This window comes from Durio zibethinus, chromosome 8 (genome assembly GCF_047325235.1).
Source record: "Durio zibethinus cultivar Kanyao isolate XHJ-2024 chromosome 8, ASM4732523v1, whole genome shotgun sequence".
Taxonomy (NCBI): Eukaryota; Viridiplantae; Streptophyta; class Magnoliopsida; order Malvales; family Malvaceae; genus Durio; species Durio zibethinus.
Window position 1 is genome coordinate 20,433,460 of NC_143169.1, and position 26,426 is coordinate 20,459,885.

At 32.0% G+C, this 26,426-nt stretch overlaps 1 protein-coding gene across 8 annotated transcripts; it reads right to left on the reverse strand.

Annotated features, from left to right (window-relative positions):
- Positions 1–14,225: 14,225 nt before the first annotated feature.
- LOC111278908 (histone acetyltransferase HAC1-like) lies at positions 14,226–25,998 on the reverse strand. Of its 8 annotated transcripts, none has more exons than XM_089764641.1 (18): positions 25,589–25,945; positions 24,868–25,082; positions 23,709–23,823; positions 23,296–23,434; positions 23,140–23,193; positions 22,544–23,005; positions 20,639–22,425; positions 20,164–20,460; positions 19,787–20,065; positions 19,060–19,188; positions 18,658–18,858; positions 18,382–18,524; positions 17,960–18,272; positions 17,648–17,787; positions 16,269–16,347; positions 15,762–16,154; positions 15,124–15,341; positions 14,226–15,009 (listed from the first exon to the last, which is right to left on the reverse strand). In XM_089764641.1, the coding sequence occupies exons 2-18, from the start codon at positions 25,074–25,076 to the stop codon at positions 14,895–14,897; spliced, it is 5,073 nt and encodes a 1,690-aa protein (XP_089620767.1). In that variant the 5' UTR covers positions 25,077–25,082; positions 25,589–25,945; the 3' UTR covers positions 14,226–14,894. The 8 variants fall into 8 exon arrangements, with proteins under 8 accessions (XP_089620767.1, XP_089620766.1, XP_022721386.1 ...); XM_089764640.1 differs by having other exon boundaries at positions 22,544–23,059; XM_022865651.2 differs by having other exon boundaries at positions 24,868–25,285; positions 25,589–25,903.
- Positions 25,999–26,426: the final 428 nt, after the last annotated feature.

Here is a 26,426-nt window from a genome sequence, read left to right on the forward strand (position 1 = left end):
CCAGCTCAAGATAAGCATGACATGAAATTGAAAATAGCCCTTTGATCCAAAAAACATCTAATGGTATACATTTTCCCTTATTTTATTTGTAAAGAGCAAGCTTTCACCCTTGGATCAAGCTTCATAATGTCATCCTATAGTCCAAAATGCACACTGCCAAATATGGGATTTTTTATGCAATTGGAGCCAATGAAAAAACTATTTTGTTCATCTTACCAAATTTTTTATTTTTAGGCCAATTCCTTGGAAAACAATGTTCCTTTTGTTCTTTTTTATGGTTTTAAGCACCAAAAATATGAAATAATATGAAATTAAGATTTAAAAATTTTCATGAAAATCCAACCTCAAGAAGATCAAATTACGAAATTATCCGTAAAGGATATTTTGGTTATTTTACATCTCTCGAAGTGCAATCAAGGTTTTCAATATACAAAAAATCATCAAATATTATAGTATAGTCTTTTCATAATGTCTTCATGATTGGGGACTTCTTTGGATTAGATCCATAAGCTGCATCTCATGTAATTGGATTGGAGGGGTTGAGAATTGGTTCACAAGCCAACACTAGAAGCAAAAGTAGAAGCATTCGTGTACTCAACACAAACGTGCAAGACAAATGTTGAGACAGGAAGAAAAACCCTTGGACCCAATTCTATTTACGTTAGGGGAAGAGTTAAAGGAAGGGGCAGCTAATTGAATTTATTCTATCTTTTCCCATTTCTTAGACAAGGTAAACATGATCTGAAAAGTTTCACAAAAATGATGTTAGAAAGGTTAAATTACAAAAACATCCCTAAAGGGTATTTTAGTGATGTCACACATTTAAAAGTACAATCAAAGTTCTCAATATTTCAAAATATTAAATAATATAAAATATGGAGCCTTTTGCGAAATTTGGACATTGGGAGGTCAATTTACGAAAATACCCATAAAAGGTATTTTGTAATTTCACACCTCTCAAGGTGTGATATCGGTTTTTAATGAATAAAAAAATCATTAAAAAATTTCAATTATAATATGAAAGTTTCAAGAAAATTAGATTTCAAAAAAGTCAAATTATGAAAATACTTCTAAGGGTATTTTGATAATTTTACATTTTTTGAAGTGCGAAAATTTTTTAAAACTTTAAAAATCACAAATTTTAATTCCAAGTTGCATTGATCCTAATTGGTTGTGAATTTTGAAAGTTGATATGATTTCCATTCATTTTGAGATATTTTGACTAAGTTTGATTTTGTTTATCCAAGTTTAATCAATTTTGACCACATTTGATCTTAGGGCATTTGGATCAAACTGGTCTAAATTTTAATTTGAAAACTTATCAAAAATTGGAGAAGTGTTGGATTTGAACTGGGTTAGATTTGAAGGGCTTCACAAATGGTCAAAATTTGCTCAGATAAAATTAAGTGTTTATAGCTATCTTTTTTTACATATTTTTGAAAATCAGAAATAATGCAAAAACCAAAGACACCGATTTTGTCCAAGACCAAGGCTAAAAGGGTTTTGTTGGTGTGTTGTTTGTTTGTTTTGTTTCCATGTTGGAGGAGGTTTTTTCTATAAAAAAAAAAAAAAGGTACTCATATAGTCTTAAGTAAATGACTTTAAAAATCATTTTTTGAAAAGTGCTCTTATAAACATAGCAAGTGACTTTAAAAATCTCCTTGAAAAGTGCTATTATAAAGATAGGTAATAAACTTTAAAATTCTCATTTTGGAAAGGGCTCATATGAAAATGAGCAACAAACCTTAAAAATCTCATTTTGAAAGGGCTCTTATGAAAATAAACAGTAAACTTTTAAAATCTCATTTTGAAAAAGGCTCTTATAATGATAAGCAACAAACTTTAAAAATCTCATTTTAAAAAGGGCTCCTTTAAAAATCTCATTTTGAAAAGGGCTCCTATAAAGATAGGCAACAAATTTTAAAAACCTTATTTTGAAAAGGCTCTTATAAAGATAGGCAACAAACTTTAAAAACTTCATTTTGAAAATGGCTTCTATAAAGATAAATTTCAAAAAATTCCATTTTGAAAAGGGTTCTTATAAAGATAGATAACAAATTTTAAAAATCTTATTTCGAAAAGGACTTTTATAAAAGATAAACAACAAACTTTAAAATTTTCATTTTGAAAAGTTTTGAAAGTTTTATCTTTGAAAAGCTAGGTAGCATATGAGGCCTTGAAAATGATTTTTTTTTTTAAAGGACTTTTTTTTAGTTTTTTCTTTTGTTTTTTCTTGAGAAGTATCTTTCTTCAATTGTATTTATTTTCTTTCAAAAATCAAGCTCATTCTGCATGTAATGTATGTGATGATTGCAAAAAACACAATGCATAGGAAAACGATTTTGTTCACATCATGTGCTTGTACTTATGACAACAAGGTTTTCATGATTGCAACTATCTTCAAATAAGGTTTTCATGACTGTAACTATTTTCAAATTCTTGGTTCTAAACAAATCATCAGCAGTCAAATCATACTCATCTGATCAAAATTTTTTTTCAATTCAAGCCTTTTTTGTTCTTTCTTTTTTTCTTTATAAATTTTTTTCACTTTGATCTCTCCAGGAATTGTTTTAATGATTTTGCTAAAAACACTTTCTTTCTTTTTCATTCATTATTGTCATTCCATCATTTGTCTCCATTCATTCTTCATCACTTTTTCATTTTCAATTTTCTTCATTTACTCATTTACTCATTCATATCCTTCATTTCCCATTTTCATTCTCATTTTCATATTCATTCATTCATCATTTTATCATATTTTTTTCATTAGGCTTAATGATCTCATTTTGGTGCCAGCTAATCTAAGCTTAAATATCCTTAGTGCCAACTAAACTGAGCTTAAATCTTTATAGGTGTCAACTAGACTGGGTTTAATTCCCCTTGCTGCTAGCTAGACTAGGCTTAATTCTTTTTTGTACCAACTAAATTAGGCTTAACTCATTCATGCCAGCTAAACTAGGCTTCATTCTCTTTGGTGACAGTTAGTCTGGGTTTAATTCTTCTCGATGCCAATTAGTCTGGGCTTAATTTTTCTCAATGCTGACTAAACTGGGTTAATTTCCCTTAATACTAGTTAGATTGGGCTTACTTCTCCATAGATGCCAGTTAAATTGTGATTAATTTTTCTTGGTGTCAACTAAAATAGGCTTAATTCTCCTTCATTTCCATTTTTAATTTTATTTTTAAAATTTTTTTTTGACATTTACTTAACTTCTTATCATATCTCTTATTTTCATTTATTTTCTTAACAGCCCTTTCTCTTTTGCATATTCTTTTTCAATTCTTCAAACTTTTTTGTTATTTTTGTCTCTAGGTAACCATTTTTTCTTTTTTCTTATTTTTCTCCCTTTTCCCATGGCATTCTCATTTCTCTTTTTTTGCTTTCTTTTTTTCTTTTTGTCTCCTTTCCTTTTTCTTTTCATTGTTTTCTTCTCTTTTTTTTTTCATTTTTTTTCAAACTCTTTCCCTCCATCTTTTTCTTGGTAAACTCTTTTTCTCTTGTTTCTTGAACTAGCAGATTCTTTTCTTTTTACTATTTTTTATTGTTTTTTTTTCTTTAAATGTTTTTATTTTTTTTCTTTAATATTTACAAAGTTGACAAATGCAATTATGACACAAATGGTAATTCACAAGAAATTATGTGAATGCAAATGTTTTTATGTAAATGCAAGAATCTATGCCAGATTTTTTTCATGATGCAAACGTTCAATGTAAATGTAAGTGACTTTTTATGATATAGATACCAATGTTCTTTCCATGTGGATGAACTTACAATGATTCAAATATGAATTTCTTTTTATGACAAATGTATCTAAAAATATGGATGACAAATTTTATTACTAGCAAATTTCTTTTTCATGATGTAAATGCATCATATGAATGCAAATGCCAAATGTTGATGTTTACAATATGAATGCCCCAAATATTCAAATTTGCAAATTCATTTTTTCCTCTTTTATGTTTTTTTTTTCAAATACTCCCTGCAACCATAGAATTTCATTTCAAAAATTCCAATGCTTAAGCAAATGCAAGAACTTCATGACGTATATGTCCCAACATAAATATAAACATAAAAAATTTTGCTTATCGTCCATTTCCCGTTTAATTAAATTTTCAATTTCTCCCAAAATGATCTCTATTTACCATTCTACTGGTCTTTCATCCATCCCATTTTTTTCTTTATTGGTTTTGCTTTCAGACTAGCTCTCTTGGTTTTCTTCTTTATTTTCAACATGCTTCCTTTCATTTTCAATTTCAACATATGACATACAACATGCAAAATGTGTTTTAAACTTGTTTGCAAAAACTAAGAACCCACATTGCCAATCCAAAAAACATTTTTTTTCTTTTTTAATTTAACAACATTAATTATTCCATGAAAAAACAATTTTCTTTCTTGAATACAAATAGGCCTAAAAATTCTCACATGATTTCTTTACTTTTCATAAAATGTGAGACTAGTTATTTAAAAATTTTCCAAAATGGTCAACAAAATTTTTCCCACATAATTAAACTTCATGATCAACAAGAAATAAAATATCTAAACAAATGTGACTTTAAGAGTTTTTGGGAATTGGTGTTCCCTATTAAAAATGAAAGAGGTGACAATTTTCTTTTTAAATGGGTTGAATGGTTCAACACATCAAGATTTTAGTTCAATCAAGAAGATTTCATAACTTCAAGATGATAAAAGAAATGTATACTTCTCAATGTTGGCTCACAAATGAAACATAATTTTTTCTAAAAAATGAATCATTTGAAAACCAAACATGTTCGACATTTTCTTTAGAATCTAAATGTGGTGTTTTGATCGATGTCAAAGTCAGCTATAATAAGCTTAAAATTTTGAAAGGTCATTTAGGGATGAAGAAAGAAGACTCAAATTTTTAAAATCAATTTTTTTTTATGCATTTTCAGCTTTTAGGACCTTGATCTCTTCAAATCTTTCAATGGGTCTCAGTTGCCTTTAGTTAGTATCTATCTTGCTTAACATCAGGATTAACTTCAAGGCTTTTAAGGTTTGCTTTAAACTATCATTTGATAGGGTTTTCATCCTAGAGCCACATTTATCTTTCTTTTTTTTTTCTTTTTCTGTCTTTTTTTTTTATTATTACATCATGCACTTAAAAATTCAAAAATTTTCAAAATGAGATAACAATCCAGACAAGTAATTAGGTAAAAAAGGGAAACAAAAAGGGCTCATGGGTTTTATGGTCATTCCTCAAAGTGAAACTTTTTAATTTTAAGCATTCATGATTGATCCAATATAAACTTATATTGGGACTTAACATAGGTCAAGGTTCGGGGTTCTTAAAAAAGGGATAGATGGACCTAAAATATGTGCTTGATAATGATAAAACCAAAGATCATCTTTTCATTTAAAAGATTCACTTCAGGGCATTTGTCCTTTCATTTTTTCATGCCTTCCACTCAATCATTCATTTTTTTCTCTTTTTTTTCTTTTTTTTTATTTCTCCATTTATTTTTTCTTTTTCCCCTTTTTTTTTTCTTTCCATCATTTCTGTCCCTTTTCTTACTTTATCATTCCTTCATTCTTTTTTTTTTCTTTTCCTTTGAATGGATTCAAATCTTCGAAACCTTTTATTAGATGTTTTACCCCTCAACATATAGGGTTTCTTCTTGGACACTATCATACTTAACCTTTTCAATACATCATTTTTATCTTTCAGTGTGGATGGTGATCATTGATTAGGGTTTATTTTGAAAGAGTTTTATCAAGCTAAAAGAGGTAACAAAAGATAAATTTCTTACATCTATGAAGGAATGATGAAAGATGGTCATTTATTATCACAAGTATTGTTACTTAAATTCGAAAAGCAATTTTTCTCTAAAGAAACAATTTGAAAAAAAGGTTTTTTTTCTTTTTTTTTTTGAATTCCTTGGACTTTAACTTTCTTTAAACTCTCTAGTCTTCTCTTATTGGTTTTTTCATAAATTTATTAAGATCTTTTCATTTTTAGATTCATTTGAATGTCTCGAATACATGATGTCATAATCAAATTTTTTTTCTTTTTCATTCTTTTCATTTCATTTTTTTCCTTTTCCTTTTTTTTCTTTTCTCTTTTTTTTTTTATTCTTCTTTGCATGCCCTCCACCATCAAGAAAGATACCTTACTTTGGCAAACCATCCCTCTTATGGAATGAACTTGCTTAAGGTGTCAAATAGTTTGTCATCTCACAAAAAAAAAAAAATAATAATAACAAATTGATCATAATTCAAGTTGTCTAAAAGGCAATGAATTCTTTCTTTTTTTGGTCAATATGCCTTAAGACATTGAACAAGGACAATTTTTTTAGTAAAGAACTAAAAGACTTATATGCTTATGGCTATATAGAAGGATTTGAATGGCTTCGATTCTGGAAATTTTGAAGCTTCAACATAATCTTAACACATCAAATTACCATATCAAATCCTTAAAAAAATGTCGTGTTTGCCTAACTTCCTATGAATCTCAATTTTTTCCTTTTGTTTTGAAATTGGTTCTCTCATTCTTCATTTCCTTGGAAAAGATTATAACCCTTTTTATACCACAATATTATCAGGTGAAGGTAAGGTTCAAAAATTCAAGTTCATGTCTCTTGAGAAGTTATGGCTGATAAATGAAATCATTTAAGTGATTTGCAAATTATTGGAAGGCATTTGGTGAGTTTATTTCTAATAGAGATCACCAATTCTTTCGACACTCATTCTATCTTTTATTACAAAAAAAAAAGCTTCAATTTTTTCTTTCTTTTTCTCTTTCTTTTTTTTTTCAAGGCATTTCTCATTTTATGATTTCAAAAATTAATTATGTAGGGCTTTTATTCAAATCCAACAATTTTTCTTTTTTTTAAAAAAAATTTTAAAAATCCAAAACTTAAAAAGATTTGAAAACCTCAAATGACAATATGAGACAAAATGATGCATAATAATTGAAACTTAAAGTCTATTCATTTAATACACACAATCAAACCCACCCCAACATTAACAAGGATATACAAACCTAAAAGACTGCCTTATCCTCATAATTTTTATCCTTGATTCTCATACTATTTAACTATTATAACCACTAACCATTTCTTTAAATATTACAACTTTTCATGGAATGTCATTTGACCCCTAATATGCTCATTGTATCCCTAGTGTTTGAACTATTTAAAATAGCACTGACACTCAATCCCTAGACTACTACATCATAATTGTACTTATATAAGATTGCCTTATCACTCTTGTAGGGAAGCAAACTAGGCACACATGTGGTCATTATTACTATTTTGGGGTAGGGAATTGACTCATTCGTCATTGGTTTCAATTCTTCATAAACAATTATCAATGTTTTTTGCAATGCAAGACCCCCTGAAGGCTGACTTGATATCATATTCACATCATTCTTTTCTTCCTCATTATAAAACTCCATTATTTCAAAATTCATTAACTCTTGCACCACTTGCTTGAAGTCGTCACAGTTTTGAATCATATGTCCCATAATAGTTTCATGATATTTATAGATCAAACCTAAATCTTGATGGCTGTCCTTAATTTCAGAGATTATTGATTGAACTATATCAATTTTGATCAAATAGTCATACACTTTTTCCAGACGGGTCCTTACCTTTTTTATGCACCTTTTAACTCCCTTGCCTCTCTTTACTGCATTTGCTATAACCCTAACATGATCAAACAATAGGTTGCCACCAACATTTGGCTTCGTTAGGGTGTCAAAATTTAGTTGCCCATTGGGGACAAAGGCAATAAGGTGTTTTCTCAAGAGTTGTGGGTATAAATATATGTAAAACATGGGTATTAGGTTAATAAGAGTTCTCGCTTTAGTGTTGGTGGTGCATGAGTTTTTCTATTCTAAAGTTTGGTTGCTTTGTTAGTAAAATGGTTGTATGGTTGGTGTTGAAGGGATTTGAAAAACTTTGGATCGAAAACTAGGTTGGTTCATTGGTTTAGGAGTTGGTGGTGGGATAGCAAGCTGAACAAGTGGTTGTGGAATGCAAAGTAGAAAATATGAATTCAGGTGTGAAATCCTCAAAGGTCGCATAAAGTTTGGGGGGTTGGTCTTAGGTGCTTGCCAAGGAAGTCAAGGGCAATTATGAAAAGGATTTGAATACAGGTTTGGATTTGGGATAATTGGTGAAGGTTGTTTGAAACCTAATAACTGTATATTGGAAATTAAACTTTTGAGCTTAGTCATTTATGTGGCCAATACATCAATTCCTTTCTTAAACTTATTCGGAGTCTAATATTCATCCAAGACACCATATGCATCAAGATCTTTCTTGGGGATATTACGCCTGGTAAGAACTAATTGATTTTGATTTAATTGAATAGGAAGTAAAGACGACCATTGAGGAGAAACAAACTCAACTCCACCACGGCCTTTAATCATTTTTATCAATTGAGCAACCTGTTGTTTCATCTCTCGAAGCTCATGCCCAAATTCCTTTTGATTCAATTCTAATGCACTAATCTTTGCTTTCAATCGATCTCCTATTTTTGACCTTCTAATACCCACCAAGCAAACCTTTTATTTTGTTGGTAAAACCAAAAAGTCTGTTATTATTACTTTTTGCTAAATGAATGCCACAAAACAAATTACGACATACAAGACATGTTTATGAATGCATGAAAATGATAAGGATGCCAAAAATGTCATGAAATGCAAAAATGCCTAAGACAATAGATTTTCATATGTACGAGGCCCAAATGATAAAAAATTACATCACCTAAAAACATACAAAAAATGCAATGTTTTGTTATAGAGGTAGTGAATGCTATTTTATACAATGCATGTTTTATATTCATGGACCCACATGTATGAAATGCAATGACATACTATATGTGCAATGAGATGTATACCTATGGCAAATGCAACATACTTATATGAAATGCATTGACATATTATACGTATGAGATTTGTTTACATAAAATGCAATGCATGTTTTATGCTGACCCATTGGAATTGACACTATCTTAAGTTAAGCAATGAAATGGAGTGCATGTAGTAATTATTAAGATATGCATGAAATGAAATGCATGTACCGCCTATTAAAATGTGCATGAGATGAAATGTATGTACTATATATTATTTTCAACTTCTAGAAACATAAGAATGTATGCAAACATGACTAATTGAAATGCAAGAAATGAAAAACTACATTGACTCTCTCTCTCTTTTTTATTTTTTAGAAGGGATAAAAAAAACTCAATAACATACATTTTTTTTATTCTTCATAAAATGGCTAGGATTTAAAGGGTTTTTTTTTTCATTCTATTTTTTATTTGCCAATAAAGAATTTAAGGAAAAACTCTTCTCTTTTTTTTTTTGAAAAATTTTGTTTTTGTTAATGGGTTTTTTATTTTTTTTGTTTTGTTGGATAGTAAAAAAAAATGTTATTTTAAAGCATTTCTTGAATATGCACATTTTCAACAAACATCAAGTGAATCAAATTGTATTTAAAAGAAATTTTCTTTGAAAGAATTTTTTTATTGTTTTTTATTATTATTCTTCTTCTTTTTCAAAATTTTAGTCTTATTCGCACTATTATTATCTCTAAATATAGATTGTATTATAATGTTCTTTTATGTGTCCTAATTTAGGGCAATTACAATGGAGAATGTGGGCATAACTCTACCTAAGGCTGACTCCCTAAAGTTCACTATATGTTGGGTCAGAAATTGACACATCTAAAGGTTTCTTAATTATTCTTCACATCATCATCCATCACAGACTAGTGCGGCACCTCAATCCTCACCCATTACAAGTTACGAGCAGAAATGATTCAATTTCAGTAGAAGTATTTCATTAGCCATTGCAGAAGTTTACACTTCATGAATGCATAGCTACTTTACTTCCTCTTAAAAAGGTTAGGGTCGAAGTATAGAGCTTCTGCATGTAATGCAAAGTGAGTGCATGCGAAGGAACAGACAAACCTTTCACATTTTCTTTAAAATAGCCCTATCTTAAATGCCTCATAATTATTAAAAACTGGATAAATAATAATAATTTAAAATAAATGACATAATTAATATTGCATGAAATGTAAAACATACACGTACCTTTTTTTTAATTTTTTAGAAATAAGGAAATTAGAATCAAAACATTTTTTTGGATTTTTTTCTTTATTTTTTTAATGATTTTTTTTTCAAATTTCCCACTTTTTAAGAAACAAGAAAATTAAAATCAAGGGATTAAGGTTAAACACTAATTAGGACCATTAAAACAAAATTTAGGATCACATGCAATCAATCTTTGGCCAAAATCTCTAAAAAATGTCTTTCGGTGAAGTCGTCAAGTTGTTGTGACGTTTCGAGACTAAAGGTGGTGACCCATCCACAAAATGAACGGAGAATGAGAAAAACAAGGGCAAAAAAATGCATTTTCAATAAAAATCAAACCAAGACGTTACCATCAATCTTTTTTATGGTGTGATTGGTCACTCAAAAATTTTATCATTTTAATAAAACATTTAAAAGATTTAAAAGTTTATAAAAAAAAAAAATCTATGATCTACGAAATCAGATTTAAGGTTTGAGATTCGATTATATGTATAGAAGGATTAGCACCTCCATAGTTCCTGTTAAATATGATACCAATTGATTGTATGCTATCATTGAATTTTGGTACAAATGGTCCTATTATAGTGTTTAGTTATTAATTCTCTTTTTCATTCCAAAAACTTGTCTTTTCTTTTCTTTTTGAAAACAAAACATTTTATTTTTAGATCAAAGTGAAAATACTTTAAATAGCAAGACAATTTTTTCACTTTCCTATATTTAGGTAAAGTTTCGAAAATATCTCTAATTTAAAAGTTTTCAAATTGTTCTACAAAGACAAAGATAACACCTCACCTAAATAATAACCAAGGAGAGTTCTCCCATAGTTAGGCCAAATCTTGATGACTATATTTAGTTGAGATGTCTCTTATTAAAAAAATATTTTTTTTAAATATATTTTTGAAAATATATGCATATTATGCATGAACATAATAAAAATGAATGAATGAATGCATGAATGACATAATACAAATGCATGATGATTTAAGTATGTAAGACATTAAAAATGAAATGCAAATGCATGGATGGGGTTTAAGTTATGGTTTAGGATTTAGGATTTAGGGTTTAGGGTTTAGAGTTTAGGTTTGAGGTTTCTAGAACTAGGGTTTAAAGTTTAAGTTTTAGGGTTTATGGCTTAGGGTTTTAAATTTTGCATTTAATGAAATTTAGGTTTCATGAAATCATACATGTGACAAAAACAAATTACAATAATGTCATTAATAAAAATATAAATACAAATGCATGACAAGAGAACAAATTAATTACAAATCTAGGCATTTATAAAACTAAATTACAAACAAGATGTGTATGTGAAAACATATAAAAAAATGAATCAGACACAAATTTTTCAAAATTTTATAACATGTTCCACTAACACAAACACCAAAAAATCACCAAACAGCCTATCAAACTAATTTTTATTCATAGAATATTAAATCAAATATATTGAAAACTTGAAGAACCTTCCACAAACATAATCAAACACATGAAATTTAGTAACACTTGGCCACAAAAGGGAGAGCAAGTTTCGACCAAGCAATGAAACACCTTGGCCAAATGTCCTATGGCACCTTCAACTAAAAATGTTTCATTCATTTCACTCAAGCATGTATCACTTAGTCGCCAAATCATCTTATGAAGGTATCTAGATCATAAAAAAAAAATAAAAAATTACCAAATATGAAGTAAACTAGAAATAGCAAAGAAACCATGAAAACTAAAACATGAACTAAGCACCAACATATATCAATAATCAAACAAAATTCATGCAAAACATAAATAAACTCATCATGTATTCGATCCCAAAATTTAGGGACTTTTGGAATTCTTGGAACTTTGTCATAAAATTGAGGGATTCTTAGATCTTCAAATTTCGATCTCAATATAGAAGTTTTTAGAATTTGGTCATAATTTAGGGAATTTTTAAATTTTGTACAAAATTATGAATTCTTGAAATTTGGTCCCAAATTAAGGATTCTTGAAATTTTGTTTCAAATTAGTGATCTTTGAAATTTGTTCCCAATTTAGAAATTCTTGCAATTTTATCTCAATTTAGGGATTCTTATAATTTGGAATTTGATCCCAATTTAGGAAATTTTTTTATCTTAACACTATGTTCGGATTAAAGGGAAGGAAAGGAAAGGAAAGAAAAATAAAGAAAAGTAATGGAAATAGAAAAACCTTCCTTTGTTTGGATAAACTTTTAATCTAAAGGAAAGGAAAAAGGTGAAAACTAAATAACCTTTGGTTTTTCTTATAATCCTCACTTTTTAATACCCTAATTTGGGGAAAAAGCTAAGGAAAAGAAAGTTGAAAAAATTTTATTTTTATAAAAAGACTATTATTATATCTATCATTTTATTAATACTAAAAACTTAGTCAAAAAAACCTAACCACGTCACAATCTTCTTGTAATTTTTTCAAAGTTATCTTTTTTTTCAAGTGAGTTTCACATGTCTCTTCTAATATAAAAATTTTTTATAATTTTTGGTGATTTGATTTTGACGAATGATTGAATATGAATAGACATATTTTTTTGGGTTTATTAAATGCAATGTTTTTATGTGATTGTATTTTTTATATTTAATGGCTTTTATATCAATACATCGTCAAAGTGATAGTGTGCTAAAATTTTGACAATGGTAAAAAAATCTATCAATATATATTTGTAAAATATCTTTCTGTTTTACTTGATTAAAAACCACTAATATAACTACAATTGTGATGTCATACAAAATAACAAATATATTATGGTCTAAAAGTACTCTAAAATCACTGACAATGAAAGGTTATAATTGAAAAAATTATTATAATAAATCATTTCCTTTCTTTTTCACTCTTTGTCCAAACAATGGTTGTTAGAATTCTTTTTTTTTTCTTTATTAATTTTAGTTTTCCAAACAAATGGTACATATATCATTTCTTTTCCTTTGAAAAACTTTTTTTTGCTTTCCTTTCCTTTCCTTTCCTTTATTAATATTTATTCAAACATTACCCAAGACTTTATTCTCATATTTGTGAGAGCTTTTGAGAATTTGGTTTTTCAAATCCTCCTCTTTCCCAATAATATTCTCAAACTTGTTTGTTAGAACTTTGAAAACTTTGTTCTTTAAACCCTCCTTTTTGGACTTGAAAGAGATCTAAGACTTTTTTCAAATCTTCTTTCCTAATTGTCCCTTGAACTTGTTTTTTGAAATTTTTGAGACTTTGTTCTTCACGTCTTCCTTCTTTAACTTATGAGAGTTACCGAGACTTTGATTCTTTGTAACTTCTTTTCTCCCAATTGTCTTCACGTCTTCTTTTCCCAAATTGTCTTCAGGCTTTCTTCCCCCTAAGTAGGGTGTCAAAAGGTTACAAGAGCTCTCTATTTATTGTGCTAGGTGATACTAGATGAGAAAGTTCCAAAAATACTTAATTTCTAAATACATTAATATACATAATTAAACTATCATTTAACTATTAATCTCTCTTTTGATTATGGAAAGAGTCTTCAAAATATTCATTGCAAAAAATGTTCTTTACTGTAGCAATTATAACAAAGAACCATTACGAGTCTCGGTAACAAATAAATTAAACAATGAAGATTTTTTTGGATTTATCTAAGACACTTTTTTTTTTATTTACCTCCGATGGGCCTGAAGCACTCGGACCCTATAGGGCTCCGCCCTTGACTAGAACGAAAACCACTAAATAACTCAACTCAATCCCAGAGACCGTTCAAAAAGTAATCTTTGGGAAAACTTGCGTACAGGAGAAGACTCAAAACTCTTGCCACATAAACCTAGCTCCGAGGAGACTTGAGCTTAGTTTTAAAAAAAAAAAAAAAACACTTATAACTTATGTCATTTGTTTGCCAGTACTCAAAAGTTTCGTACAACTGAAAACCCAATCAGAATCAATCGAAACAATGTTTAAAGTATTACCAAATTTTTATCCAAAGACTAAGCGGCAGCTTATTCCCCAATTATACCTACCCTCTAAACAAAGTTCAATTTTCAAAACATGTTTCATCTTGTTGCTAAAAATACTACAAAGAACACCGAAATTCAGATATTATCTAAGCGATTCACTTGCACAAGGACAAATTCAGACCGAATTTTGCTAATATTGGGAGAAAAATCACTATAAAATCCCTTGAAAGTAAAAACAATAGCAATAAGAGTTAAAAATAAATAGACCCTCACTGAATTATATACACATAATTTCACAGTATTGATTAAAAATGAATTGCTGAAGTTCTCCAATGCTACTTATTTTTCCATCTTTAAATAAGAAGCCATTCTACAAAAAGGGGTTCAATGTTCGAAGGGAAAAAAAAAAGAGACCCGAAAAGAAGAAAGGGGTAAAAAGACTAAAACAAAATATTTTGAAACTAACATCCCTCCCACAATCCTCTGTAAGAAAGCAATTTTGGCAGATTAGAACAATTATAGTAAACTCGCCACCAAGGGATGACATTCCACAGAATAAAAGATAAAAATTAAAGAATCACCAAATCAGGCCACTAACACACCAGTCCTTGAACTTCGAGGGGCATAGTTAGCGACTGTTGCAGGCAGATCTCTTAAAACTTCACTTGCTTTCTTTGTAGGGAATTCGGTAACGGGTTTATGAATGAAAGAATTGTTCCCTAACAAGCGATGACTAATCAATCTGTTTGTAGTATTGCATGCCTATCCCCTTCTGACCTTACTAGATCCGCCTGTTTCCCCCAATACTGCCTAGTTCCAAGCAGTAAACCAGTGGAGCAGCACGAAAACTATTTTCCACCTCTCTTCATAGAAGGGAACAATTTTCATCAAAACATCCAAATCTATATTTACAATTGGTTTTAACCAGAGTTACCAGTAACCTCTGCAGCTCTCTGTCTCATCATCTCCATCACTGCAGCCCTACGCCGCGAATCAGACTGCTGTTGAAGCCTCCTCAAATGTTCCTTAAGATCTCTGTATTAATTAACAAATTTAACATTATTAGATTTAAATTAAACCCATGAGTGGAAACAGGGAAAGGAGCATAATATATGGCTGCTCAAAAGAGTGGGAGCCACATGCATGTACCTGCATCGTGGTACATGGCATTCAGATTCTTTGCATGCTCGAGCATGAAGTTGCAGCAGATACCACATTTTCTTACAAAGTACACAGCCACCAGAAGCACGTGTTTTGCATTGTATTCCATGGCGGAAGAGCCCCTTCACTTTCCGACAATTTGGGTATTGGCAATGAGCAGACCGACATTGTGATGCATGCACCAAAAGGTCAAGCATTTTCCTCAGCTGTAATTTTCAAGAACAAATCATGTTAGAAGGTCGCACCTAAAATCTGCCATGTGAGCAAACATAGTAATGACTCGTGAACTCATTTTTCCAACCATCTACGTGCCAAATCAGAAGGAAAATAATATATCCAGGGAACATAAATAATTTAATCCAAGTTAGCATTTAGCATATTTCAATATTCAAGTGCAGAGTGCCAATAGCATCTTAGAAATATCCAATTAGAGAGCGGTCTTTAGTCACACTTTCCAATGTTATCAAGCCAATTATCGGTGCCATGCCAAACCCCCAAAAAGGAATATAGTGGACGTACATGCGAATATGTTTTGATGAGACTTAGCCAATTAACCACACCCAACTAGTCGCGTAGTTGAGAGAAATTTTTATTACAAAATGTTCAATAAATTTAAAGTAAAGTACCTGCAGAACCCGCAGTTGCCTAGCTTCTTTATTCTGTGCATCACGTTCAGCAGTGGATGGATGATTTGTTAATTTATGAGCATGATCAATGCCCCCATCCTTTTGGTAACATGCATTGCACACATCAAAATCAGGGCAAACTTCACAGCGCCAACCTTGACCAGTTTCAATGTCCAGATGACATATGTTACAGGTTGTGACAAATGCAGGAGCAGTTGGATTGTGAAGATGGTAGAGGACCATCATCGATGAATGTTTAGCTCGCCTTAGGGTATCATACTGATAATGATTCCCTTGACAAAGACTCAAAAATGCCTGCCTAGTGTCAAAGAATTCACTCTCAAGAATTTCATCTTGATCCTTTGTATCAGTAGGCACATCAGTAATTTCAACCTGCACAATAACAATTTTCCAAATAAATCGATTAGAAAAAGAAAAGTCTGCATAAAGAAGCAACAACAGACAAAACAGTTGAAGTAAATTATAGTAGTACTCTGAGAAACTTACTGGATATAGTACATGTTTTTCCCTCTGATTGATGGGATGTCTCTCTCTTTCTTCACGTTTCTGCTCTGTTTCATAGCACCTGTGAAGGTACAAAGAAGCAAACATCAGATCCATCTATCTAGGAAACCTTCTCTTAGTTGGCAGAAGCAAACTGAAATAAGAATAGACAAAGATAATAACGGGAGAAAAAGATCAAGATAAGAATTGCATCATTAGGTTTCTAACCAGAGGAAGGGACATGGAGTTGAGTCCTGAAATTTTTACCAGTGAAACTTGAGAAATAATCAGGTTTTTAAGAGCACAACAATTAGATTCCTTTTCTCTAAAAGCAAAAGTACGATTGTAACATTACATTATTAGAATTAACATGTCAACTGCCAGGTGAAATTTTGTACCAGGCAATGGTAACTTCCTAGATGTTCTTTTCATTTTCCCCCAAATATGAAGATTTATTTTTTGCCAAAGGTCTGCCCCCAACAGAGGTCCATTCAACAATAAACTCCTAGAAACTTAACAAGGGAAAGCTCATTATTCAACATCATCAACCGTCGTGGCATCTTCCATAACTAAAATAGTAACACTTAAGGAAAGAACAACTTGCAGGACTAAGAAAGTCCATTATTCGACATCATCAACAAATGTGATTAATGTCTCATAACTAGAATATAATGCCAAAGCGTGAGAAATATAATATTAATAATAACAAAAAAAAAAATAATAATAATGCCAAGGGTTTATATAACTAGCATACCTCTATGCATTAATAAGAGAAATTATTTGATAAATTGCCTGTGGAATTTTTTAACTTCACACACTGAGTTAAGAGATTAACACACATCACACGTTTTTTTTTAATTAGTTTTTCTTATTTTCTTGATATATCCTATGGGATATGTGTCAATCTCTTAACCTCACTAGTGGAGTCTAAAAATTCTACTATCAATGTATTCGATAATTTCTCATATTAATAATTCTTTATAATTTGAATATGAAGTAGGGATGGACTTATAACTGTCAGAATCAGAAATACACTCAACAAGTTCTAAACTACAGAAAAAAGATTGAAGCCAATTTCTAAAATGTAGAAAAAGATTGAATCCTGACATGGATTCAAACTTGAGAAATAAATAATAAAAACATTATAAAGAGACATTTAACTATGTTTACAAAAAGAAAGCATACACCCTCTTGCTCATACATAGATAAATTGACAAATTATAAGTTCTCGTGCTAGACAACCATATTATTATTTATATAATCCAACTGATAAAATCATAGCCAGATAGAGTATCACATGTAGCATACTTCCATGCTCACACACACAGAGAGATCAACTACACAAGAAAATATTACACACATAAATAGAGAAGCAATCTTACGTATCACAAATCTGAAAGTTTTTGCACTGGTTGCAGACCCAACGAGTTCCAGATACCATTAGAATACAACAATGAGTGCAACAATGTTGCAAGTGAACCATGATAAAATCCTCCTTCATTGGGCAAATGGTCTCACCAAGCTGAAGAGAAGAAAAAAGGGGGGAAAGAGTAACATAACCAGTTAAAATCCCTTGGTTCATGATATGAAAAATCTAAGATAGCAAGAATGGTAATTCATCACATCTACTAGCTTTAAACGGAACGAAATCATAGGGTTAAAAATGCTAAAAGATTTGGAAGAAAAGAGATTACTTTATGCATCAGTAGCAGATCCCTTGATGCATTAGCAGAGAGATCAGACTGACCAGATGCTTTTAAAGCCCTTTTTGTTATGGTCTTTTTGGTTGTTCCTTTTTTGTTCAGCTTTCTGCCCTCTTCTTCTTGACGAAGCTGATTAATTAGATCTTCAGCAGCCCCAGGCCAGTAATCACCATCAAAATATGGCAGCCTAGCTGCTGTTACCTTGGCCTTACATTCACCAGTAGATACAAAGAAATGATCGTATAAATTAGTAAGATCAACTACAACACTTTCCTTGGCAGCTTTCCTTAACATTGATAAATACCTGAAACAGCAATCATGCATATTAGGGAAATTAATAATAATGGGATTAATAAAAATATAACCTTAGATGCAAAATAATTAAAAAAAATCTTGACAACTATTTGCCTCACCATTCTCGCAGTTTATCTGATTTAGGTGTTTTCTGAATTTCTGGATGACAATATAAGATATAATCTTCACCCTTTAGTGGAGGGCAAGCCCATATATAGCAACTTGTAAAACCACGCTTCTTGCAATATTCAAGGTATCCAATCTGGAAAATTAAGGTTCAGAATCCAATATTTCAGACAATAATCTCAACTAAATAGATCACTGATAATATATTTAAATTAAAAATCGTGACAATAATTACCACTAAGCAGAACTCAATAAGAGTTTAGACTTACAAGAATTTCATGGTAAACAAACGTACGGAGAGCCTCTCCAGTAACTGCTTTAACCTCAGGCCGGAAATACTTGACAGAATCTAAGTATGACAGATAAACACGGCGCTGATTTGGGAATGCACATTCTGCTCCAAATTCTTGAACATACATGCCAAACAAGCATACTTCTACCCCTTCTATCTTCTGAAACAATAAAATTACCTGAAAAAGAAAACCATTAACTTATAAGCATTTCATAGTTACAATTAAAGTTCCATTTTCAACATACAAGCATGTATTACACTTAACCTATATATATATATATATATATATATATATATATATATAAAAGAAAGAAACCAAACACACACACACACACACACACACACACACTAACACACGCTTAATGTATATCCTTCACACCTTTGATTTATATGGAAATTCTAGTGGATAATTCTCTTCTTGAAAAATTTCAAGAAACCGCTGCTTCACTTCCAGCTTTTTGTCAACTGATGAAACAACTCTAATTACAAGTGCCTCAGCCCCAGGAACCTGGAAAAATCAATAAAAAACTAAATACACTTATTAACTAAAGAAGCAGAAGTTCATGACAATAGAAGTTCACAACAAACATGCAACTTCATTAAAAAAAAAGGGGAAACAAATCAACAGCAAGAAGAAATTCTGTATATAGAAGAAAGTTAATAAGCCCAAGTCAAAGGAATCAGAAGTTCTAAGTTTCATCCTATAGATAATGAGCTTTGTGGCTATGTGACCTATAACTGGCTAGAAATTGGTGGCAAATGTAAAAGATTAATCAAAGCCATCCGGTTAGATAAGATCCAATTACCCCATTTTTCAATGTTGTCCTAATTATACAAAAACAAACTACAAGCAAAATGCTCAATCACCAGCAAAATATGCTTCATTTTGTATCACCTCTACAGCTTTTTTTGTTTAGCATATTACTAGGAACAAGCAAACTTATCTGAATATAGCTATCATTCTTTCTTTTGTTCTTTTTTTCATTTTTTTGTGTGTATGAGAATTTGTAGCAATTCTACACGTCTTTCAGCAACATGAAAGTAGCAAAAGGATCACCATATAAAACATAGAATCAACTATCATGAGATCATGATCCATTAATCACCTCATCATAACTTTTTCCTTGAACCCTTGCCCTCTCTTGTCTTTCCTGTTTCAGTTTCCTAAATAACCGCTGCTCTATGTGGTCACTAAGGATTGTTCTTGGCAAATCTTTGGCCCCAAGGACAGCACTCTGTGGTAAGGGCTTGCGCTCTCCTCTTTCAATCTCAGTAATATAGCAATTGGGGCATGTATATTCAGCTTGCCCACCTTCATTCCTTCTACCATTAAATAAAGCACAAATTTGATGCTGCCAAGCCTCACACTTGTCACATTGAACCCACTGAAGAATTTTATTGAAGAGAAAGAAAAATGTAAGAGCAACTCTTATGGATGATCATGAAAAATAATAATAACTCAAAAAGTATGTATTGTACATACCCATTCTTCAGCCTCTTCATCATTCTTCTTCTTCTCAAGCCTTGCCTTTGGAATGGCAGTTCCATCAACAACAATGATATCTCCACGAGCCTCATTATGGCATGGAATACAAAAGTAATGTCGTGTATCACCCGCTCCCATTGTGTAGTACATCGCATTTCGCTTAATGCGAGCACCACAAGGGCTGCAATAAATAGGTGGTGGTTCAAAAATAAGCTTCTCAACTGCACATAACTGACAGGAGTTCTCACTCATTGAGTGCTCCATTGCTTGATTCTTTTCAGCCCTTGCCTTACTCTGTAAAAGAAAGAAAATAACTACTATCAATACACCTTGCTTTGTCTCAAAGTCCATTTTCCAGTACATCAAGTAGTAAGCTAACACATATATTCAACTCCTACAACTTATTAATGATGAACACAGAATAGTAAAAGACAATGACTCAAACAAATCAGAACATTATAATAAAGGATACCTGGCCAACCCATTGTCTGAGACCTGTAATATGCTCCCTCACTTGCTCAGGGGTGAACAGTTCGGTCAGTGACACCCCCTTTATTTTGGGTTTCCCAGACTTAGTTCCAGCTGCACTTTCAGAAGGCTGTGTCACATTTTCTTGTTTAACTGAGTCAGGCTCCTTCTCAATCTTGGCATTTTCTTGCTTAGTTAGACCACCATATTCATCACAAGCAATAGGTTTACAATCAGTCTTCTGTTTGCAAATGTTATCTACAACAATCTCCATCTCAATAATAGCAGGACTACCTTTAGAAGAACTCATGGGGACTTCCATCTTTACTTCCATAGGCTCATATTTAACTGGCATAGACATGCCACTTTGCTGGTAATCTTGGCACTGTATATCCTGAGATATGTGATGTTCAACCACAGTAGAACCTGATACCACAGAACCTTCACTTTCGGCTATAACAGACTGCGAAGACTGCTCTATCTTCATGCGTTTTAGTGAAGGCTGTATGTCTAAAGAAGTATCAATTGATGTAGCAGTAGAAGTCACTCTAGCTGAAATGTCTCCAGCATCATATGTTTTAGTAGATCCACCATCCGATGATGGCAAAACAGAAGTAGAGTTTAGCCGGGCACTTGCCTTCTGAGCCTTTACATAATTATTAACAGGAACACAGACAGGGCATGCTGCATTTGCACAAGTCTTGTGATGACGAATCAATATCTTGGAGTGATGGCAACGAGGATATGAGCATTGAGATGATTCACATATATCCATATGACTCAACAACTTTCGGACAGTAAAGCAATAGCCATCACACTTACCCTCAGGGGCTTTACATCTACGAGCATGGCGCAGAAACAAAAGCCACCTCACTTGATTTCTAAACTGCCGATCATGGCTCCCATTTCCAGATCTAGAGATGGCACCCCTTGAATTTGGAGGATCTGATGAGCTTCTAGGAACAACTATTGGACTGATAGTAGACCCATCTGTAGATAAATTGCTACGTTGAGCTTCATCCTGCCCAGATATTCTCTGGCGGAAATCCTCTTGGACATGCTGCTCATGTGACATGTTCCCTAGAATTTGAGCCCGCTCTTGAGAGTGAGGGTGCCACTGGCTCTGCACAACTGATTCTGGCAGTGCTTCAGCCGAAAGCTTATAACCATTATGAAACTCTGGAATCAATTGATCTTGATGAAACATCTGTTGTATTTGTTGAGAATTTTGTGGCAGTGATGAAAGCATATCCTGCTGACTAGAGAGCTCTTCAGCATGGTTCTGCTGGAATTGATTCTGCAATTCAGGAAGTTGAAATTGTTCAGGAGCTTGTTGATGTAGAACCTCATGACGGTGTTCCACTCCAGGTTCACACTTCACTTGACAGCCTATATCAGATGCCAGCTGAGATTGACTATAACCACTATTGCTCAGCAAATTCTGATGCTGCTGATTATGCTGCTTCAGGTGGCATTGCCGTTGCTGGAGATGGGGTTGATGCTGAAATTGTTGCTGTTGATTAGCCTGAAGGAAATTGTCTCTTGAAGAACCTGGAGGTTGGAAATTCTTCTTTTCAAACTGATCCATAGACTGGGGCTTCATATGGGCAGCTGATTGTACACCATGTAAATGTGATGGATTACTTATCAAAGAAGAATTTGTTCTGGAAATGGCTTGAAAATTAACTGGATTCAAAATCTGTGAGTTTGTCACTGATCCAACAGATGTTACAGCACTATACAAATTTCCAGACCCAAAAGAATCAGCATTGTTCATTCCATATCCATCACCTGACAAAGAATTGCTTCCTTTGAGATTACTTGTAAATACCCTTAATAAATTATAATTCAGTCATTATTACTTAGGCATAGGGAAACAGAAAGACAGACAAATAAAATCAGATGTTACCTTGCATCAGGGGCCGCTGATGTTGGTCAGACTGATGTTGGTCGAAGTGTTGTTGCAAAGGTTTTGACGAATTAGCAAACGATGAGACAGTCTGATATCCCCCAGAAGTCCCTGGATCATTAACAATTTGCATATTGTTGCCCATCATCCCCAATGCACCATTTAGGGACCCATTAGGAAACCCAAAAGTTTTCTGCTGCAAACCAGACCTGACGCCACTACCCATTTGGCTGCCAAGGGTGTGCAAAATACGATTGTTTTGACCACCAATATGCTGCTTTTGCTGCTGTGGCTGTGTTACCATCGTTGACTCAACAGTTGAAAGCCCACCAACAATATTGGAAGACTGATTATTCATGTAAGACTGATTATCAATGCTACTGTTATTGTTATTACCATTAAATCCAGGAGTGGGAATCATTTGGCTTGTCATTCTTGGCACACCAATTGATGACATTCCACCTGAAGCAATAGGAAAATTTGCAGGTGACTGTAGATATCCATTAGATATATTTCCTACAGAAGTAATATTCTGTTACCATCAGTAGAAAATGCTATTAAATATGATTACAAGAGACTGCAAGGCCCAAATTTACCTTCAGATCTACTGAAGAAACCACTATTAATGCCACCGGTTGGCAACAGGTTTCCTGTATTGACAGTTGTAGGTGCTAAGCTTGCATTGGCGGCATTCATAGAAGTATCAATAGAAGATGTAACTATCACGCTAGCATTGCCACTGAGTGACATACCAGGGGTCGGTATCATTGTACCAACTGGTGCTGATGCCGAATTAACTAGCTGCGGATGTCGTTGGTTGTGCACATTTCTGCTCCCCTTTATCAGAGTCTGTAAACGGTGTTCCAAAGTACTTAAGTTTATATAGTCCTCCTGGAAAATAAATTGTGACTGTCAGAAATAAGGGGAAAAAAGTGGGTTGTAGCACATAGAAATTAAAAAAAAAAAAAAAAAGAAAGTCATCAGAAGAATGCCAAGTATTGCTTCTACAGTGTGAAAAAAAAAATCAAGAAAATAGAAAATAATAAAAAGAAAAGAAGTGAAGAAATAATATTGCTTCACTAATAAAGTATGTGAATGAAATGGAAAAAAAATCAGTCAAGATACATATTTGCTCTAAACATAGTAATTTGAAAAAATAAATAACCTTTGTATGAGCAATCCTAAATAGACCTTCTTCCAACCGTTTTGCAAAATCCCGAAACTTGATCATTGATGCCTCAGTGATAGGGTGCTGGTTGCGCAATTTCAAAACCTCAATGCTGGCAAAATTGAGATAAAAAATAGCATTAGTTATAAAAAAATAATCGTTATATAAGGATATAATAACAAAATGATTCTAAGATGGAAATGCCAATTCTTGATATATAGATTGATCTCAATAGAAGCTAAATCGCAATAGTAATTATATGAAATCAATAACAAGAAAACAACTATCCATTAGATATGATTTAAATATCTGTCTCCATATCAATGTGAAATCACAAGGATCATTACATACATGTTCTACCACCAATGTGGAGTCTTTAAGAATAATGAACAAACAAAGTTTTCTTCCTTTAGCTTTTTTTCTTTTGAAAAGAGAGAGAGAGAGAGACCTCTCTAACAACTTGAACCAGAAGCCTTCCCCATTGCACTAGACGATGGCCCCTTAAATTTGTTGAAACAACTATTATTCAATTCAATGATGCACTCATAAATGTATATCTCAAGAAGAATTAACATTATCTACTGGCTCATAAAATCCTACACAAACAGATATACAACTATTTCAATGCAAAGCACTGTTTCAATGTTTTTCTTCACACTAGAATTCTACCAATTTACTAAATATAATATAGTTCACTGAGTTTGAGTGAAATATAGACACCTAAGCCCTAATTTATTTTGCGACTTTTTTTTATGCTAACTTTACACACATTTTGTAGAAGTAGAAAAACAAATATAAATATTATCTCAACTGACGGGTGTAATTTACAGTGGTATAGAACTAATAAAATTAAAAACCAAAAATGCCACTATCTATAACGAAAGAATATTACTAAACATGCAACTGAGCAACCAGCAGCACACGTGCACCACAAACATGTACAATTGCACATGCACACACACAAACACAAGAAAACGATGAAATGCAAAATAATAACAAGCTTCAATTGGTATTAAAGAGTATTCAGACAGCATTAAATCATCAGCTAATGAAGCTTTAATTCCAAATTGCTCCCTGATTTAAAATTAATCAATAAGCAGATACAAACATTTCATACAACAAGGTAAACAATACTACTGCTTATAGAAAATCTTACATCTTTCCTCGCATAAATTCACGTGTTCTGATAAGTTCAGGGTCCATATTCAACGTATTATGCGGAGGACCTCCAGTGCCAACAACACCACCAGCACCCACACCTCCTGCAACGCCTAAATTCTGCATCTGGGCAGGTTGGAAAGAGTTCCCATTTTGCTGCGGCAAACCCCGCTGATTAGGCACCTGTCCTGGTAACTGTCCTGACATATGTGCCTGCACATACATTCTACCCTTATTCCTTCTTCTTTTTCACCTTGTCTTAGTAACTACCACAAAAGGAAACAACCACGTAACTTATGACAGACTCTCGCCGTACAATCGCACCATCCACCACTAATCATGGTTCCTTCTTTATTCCTCCTTTAATTGTCAGTTCAAATAAATCACTTTTATGACACTTCTGTATTATATGAACCCTGCTTACAGATATTGAAGAAAATTGAATAAATTAACTCAAAATTTTCAATGATTCAATCTTAGTTTCAAAATTTTTGCATTGTTTTAACCAAATTGATACCAAAATTAGCTAAATTGGACGAAATTTTGGGGAATTTCGGTAAATGAAGCAAGACAAGTCCCAAATTGTGAATTCCAGGATAAAACACATCCTAATTAGTGAATTAAGGACTAAGCAAAGACTAACACTAGGTTAATAAATAAAAAAGAACCTTAATTCCCTAAACCAATTAAGGAGAAAATGAAAACCCTAAAAAACGAACCTGAGGGAAAATGCAAATTGAAAGCAGAAGCAAGAGAAGCTGCGATCGGAACTTCGAGTATTCCAATGGTAAGACCGAGAATCGCGATGACGACGCCGATCGGAAAATAAAAAAGGAAAGCGAAAGGAGTCGGCAAAACACCGCCTGAATCGCACGTACAAGGGAAATTGACACGAGCGTACTACACCAAGAGAGAGCGCCACGAGAAAAAGAAGATCAAAAAGAGATGAGGGAAAAAAAAAAGGGTAGTGGGAGTCGAATTAATCTTTATGGGGCTGGGGTTTGCATAGAAAAAGAGGGTTTCAAGTTGGGATTAAATTTTTTTTTTCCTTTACGCTCTGCAAAAATTTATTTATTGGACGACGAAGATTTTTTTTTTTTTTTTGGGGGCTTTTTTCGATTTTTAAATTTTTTTAAATAGTAATAGTGATTTCTTATTTAACAATGATGAACATGAATGGCTGTGACCGGCCTACTAATCAAATAAAAATTTTTTAACGAAATTTTTTACTAAAATTAGAATTTTTATTTATAAATTGAATAAATTTTATTATATTTATAATATAACATATTAAATAATAATTTAAAATATTATATATTAAATAATATAAGCTATAATAAATTAAAATGTTTACCTTTATCAATTCAAAAGGTTACTGATGTCCGTGCCTTATAAATATAATATAGACAACTATTATTTTTTTTATTAATTAATTTATCTTTTATTTTATATATAATACTTATTAATGTTCAAGAGAATAAAATCCTTTTAATTATAAAAAAAAACAAACAAACACAAAATTTCCACTTAATAAACACTAGAAATGAGCCGCACAAT

Bases quoted from the DNA above. Each gene is read 5' to 3' on its own strand.
- LOC111278908 (XM_022865646.2), bottom strand. From the start codon at position 25,094: ATGTATGTGCAGGCACATATGTCAGGACAGTTACCAGGACAGGTGCCT. The intron at 20,461-20,638 runs GTATCCTTTATT...TTTCTTTTACAG, and splicing joins TCAGACAATGGGTTGGCCAG to AGTAAGGCAAGGGCTGAAAA. The intron at 16,155-16,268 runs GTAAGTTTCTCA...GTTATTGTGCAG, and splicing joins AAAAACATGTACTATATCCA to GTTGAAATTACTGATGTGCC.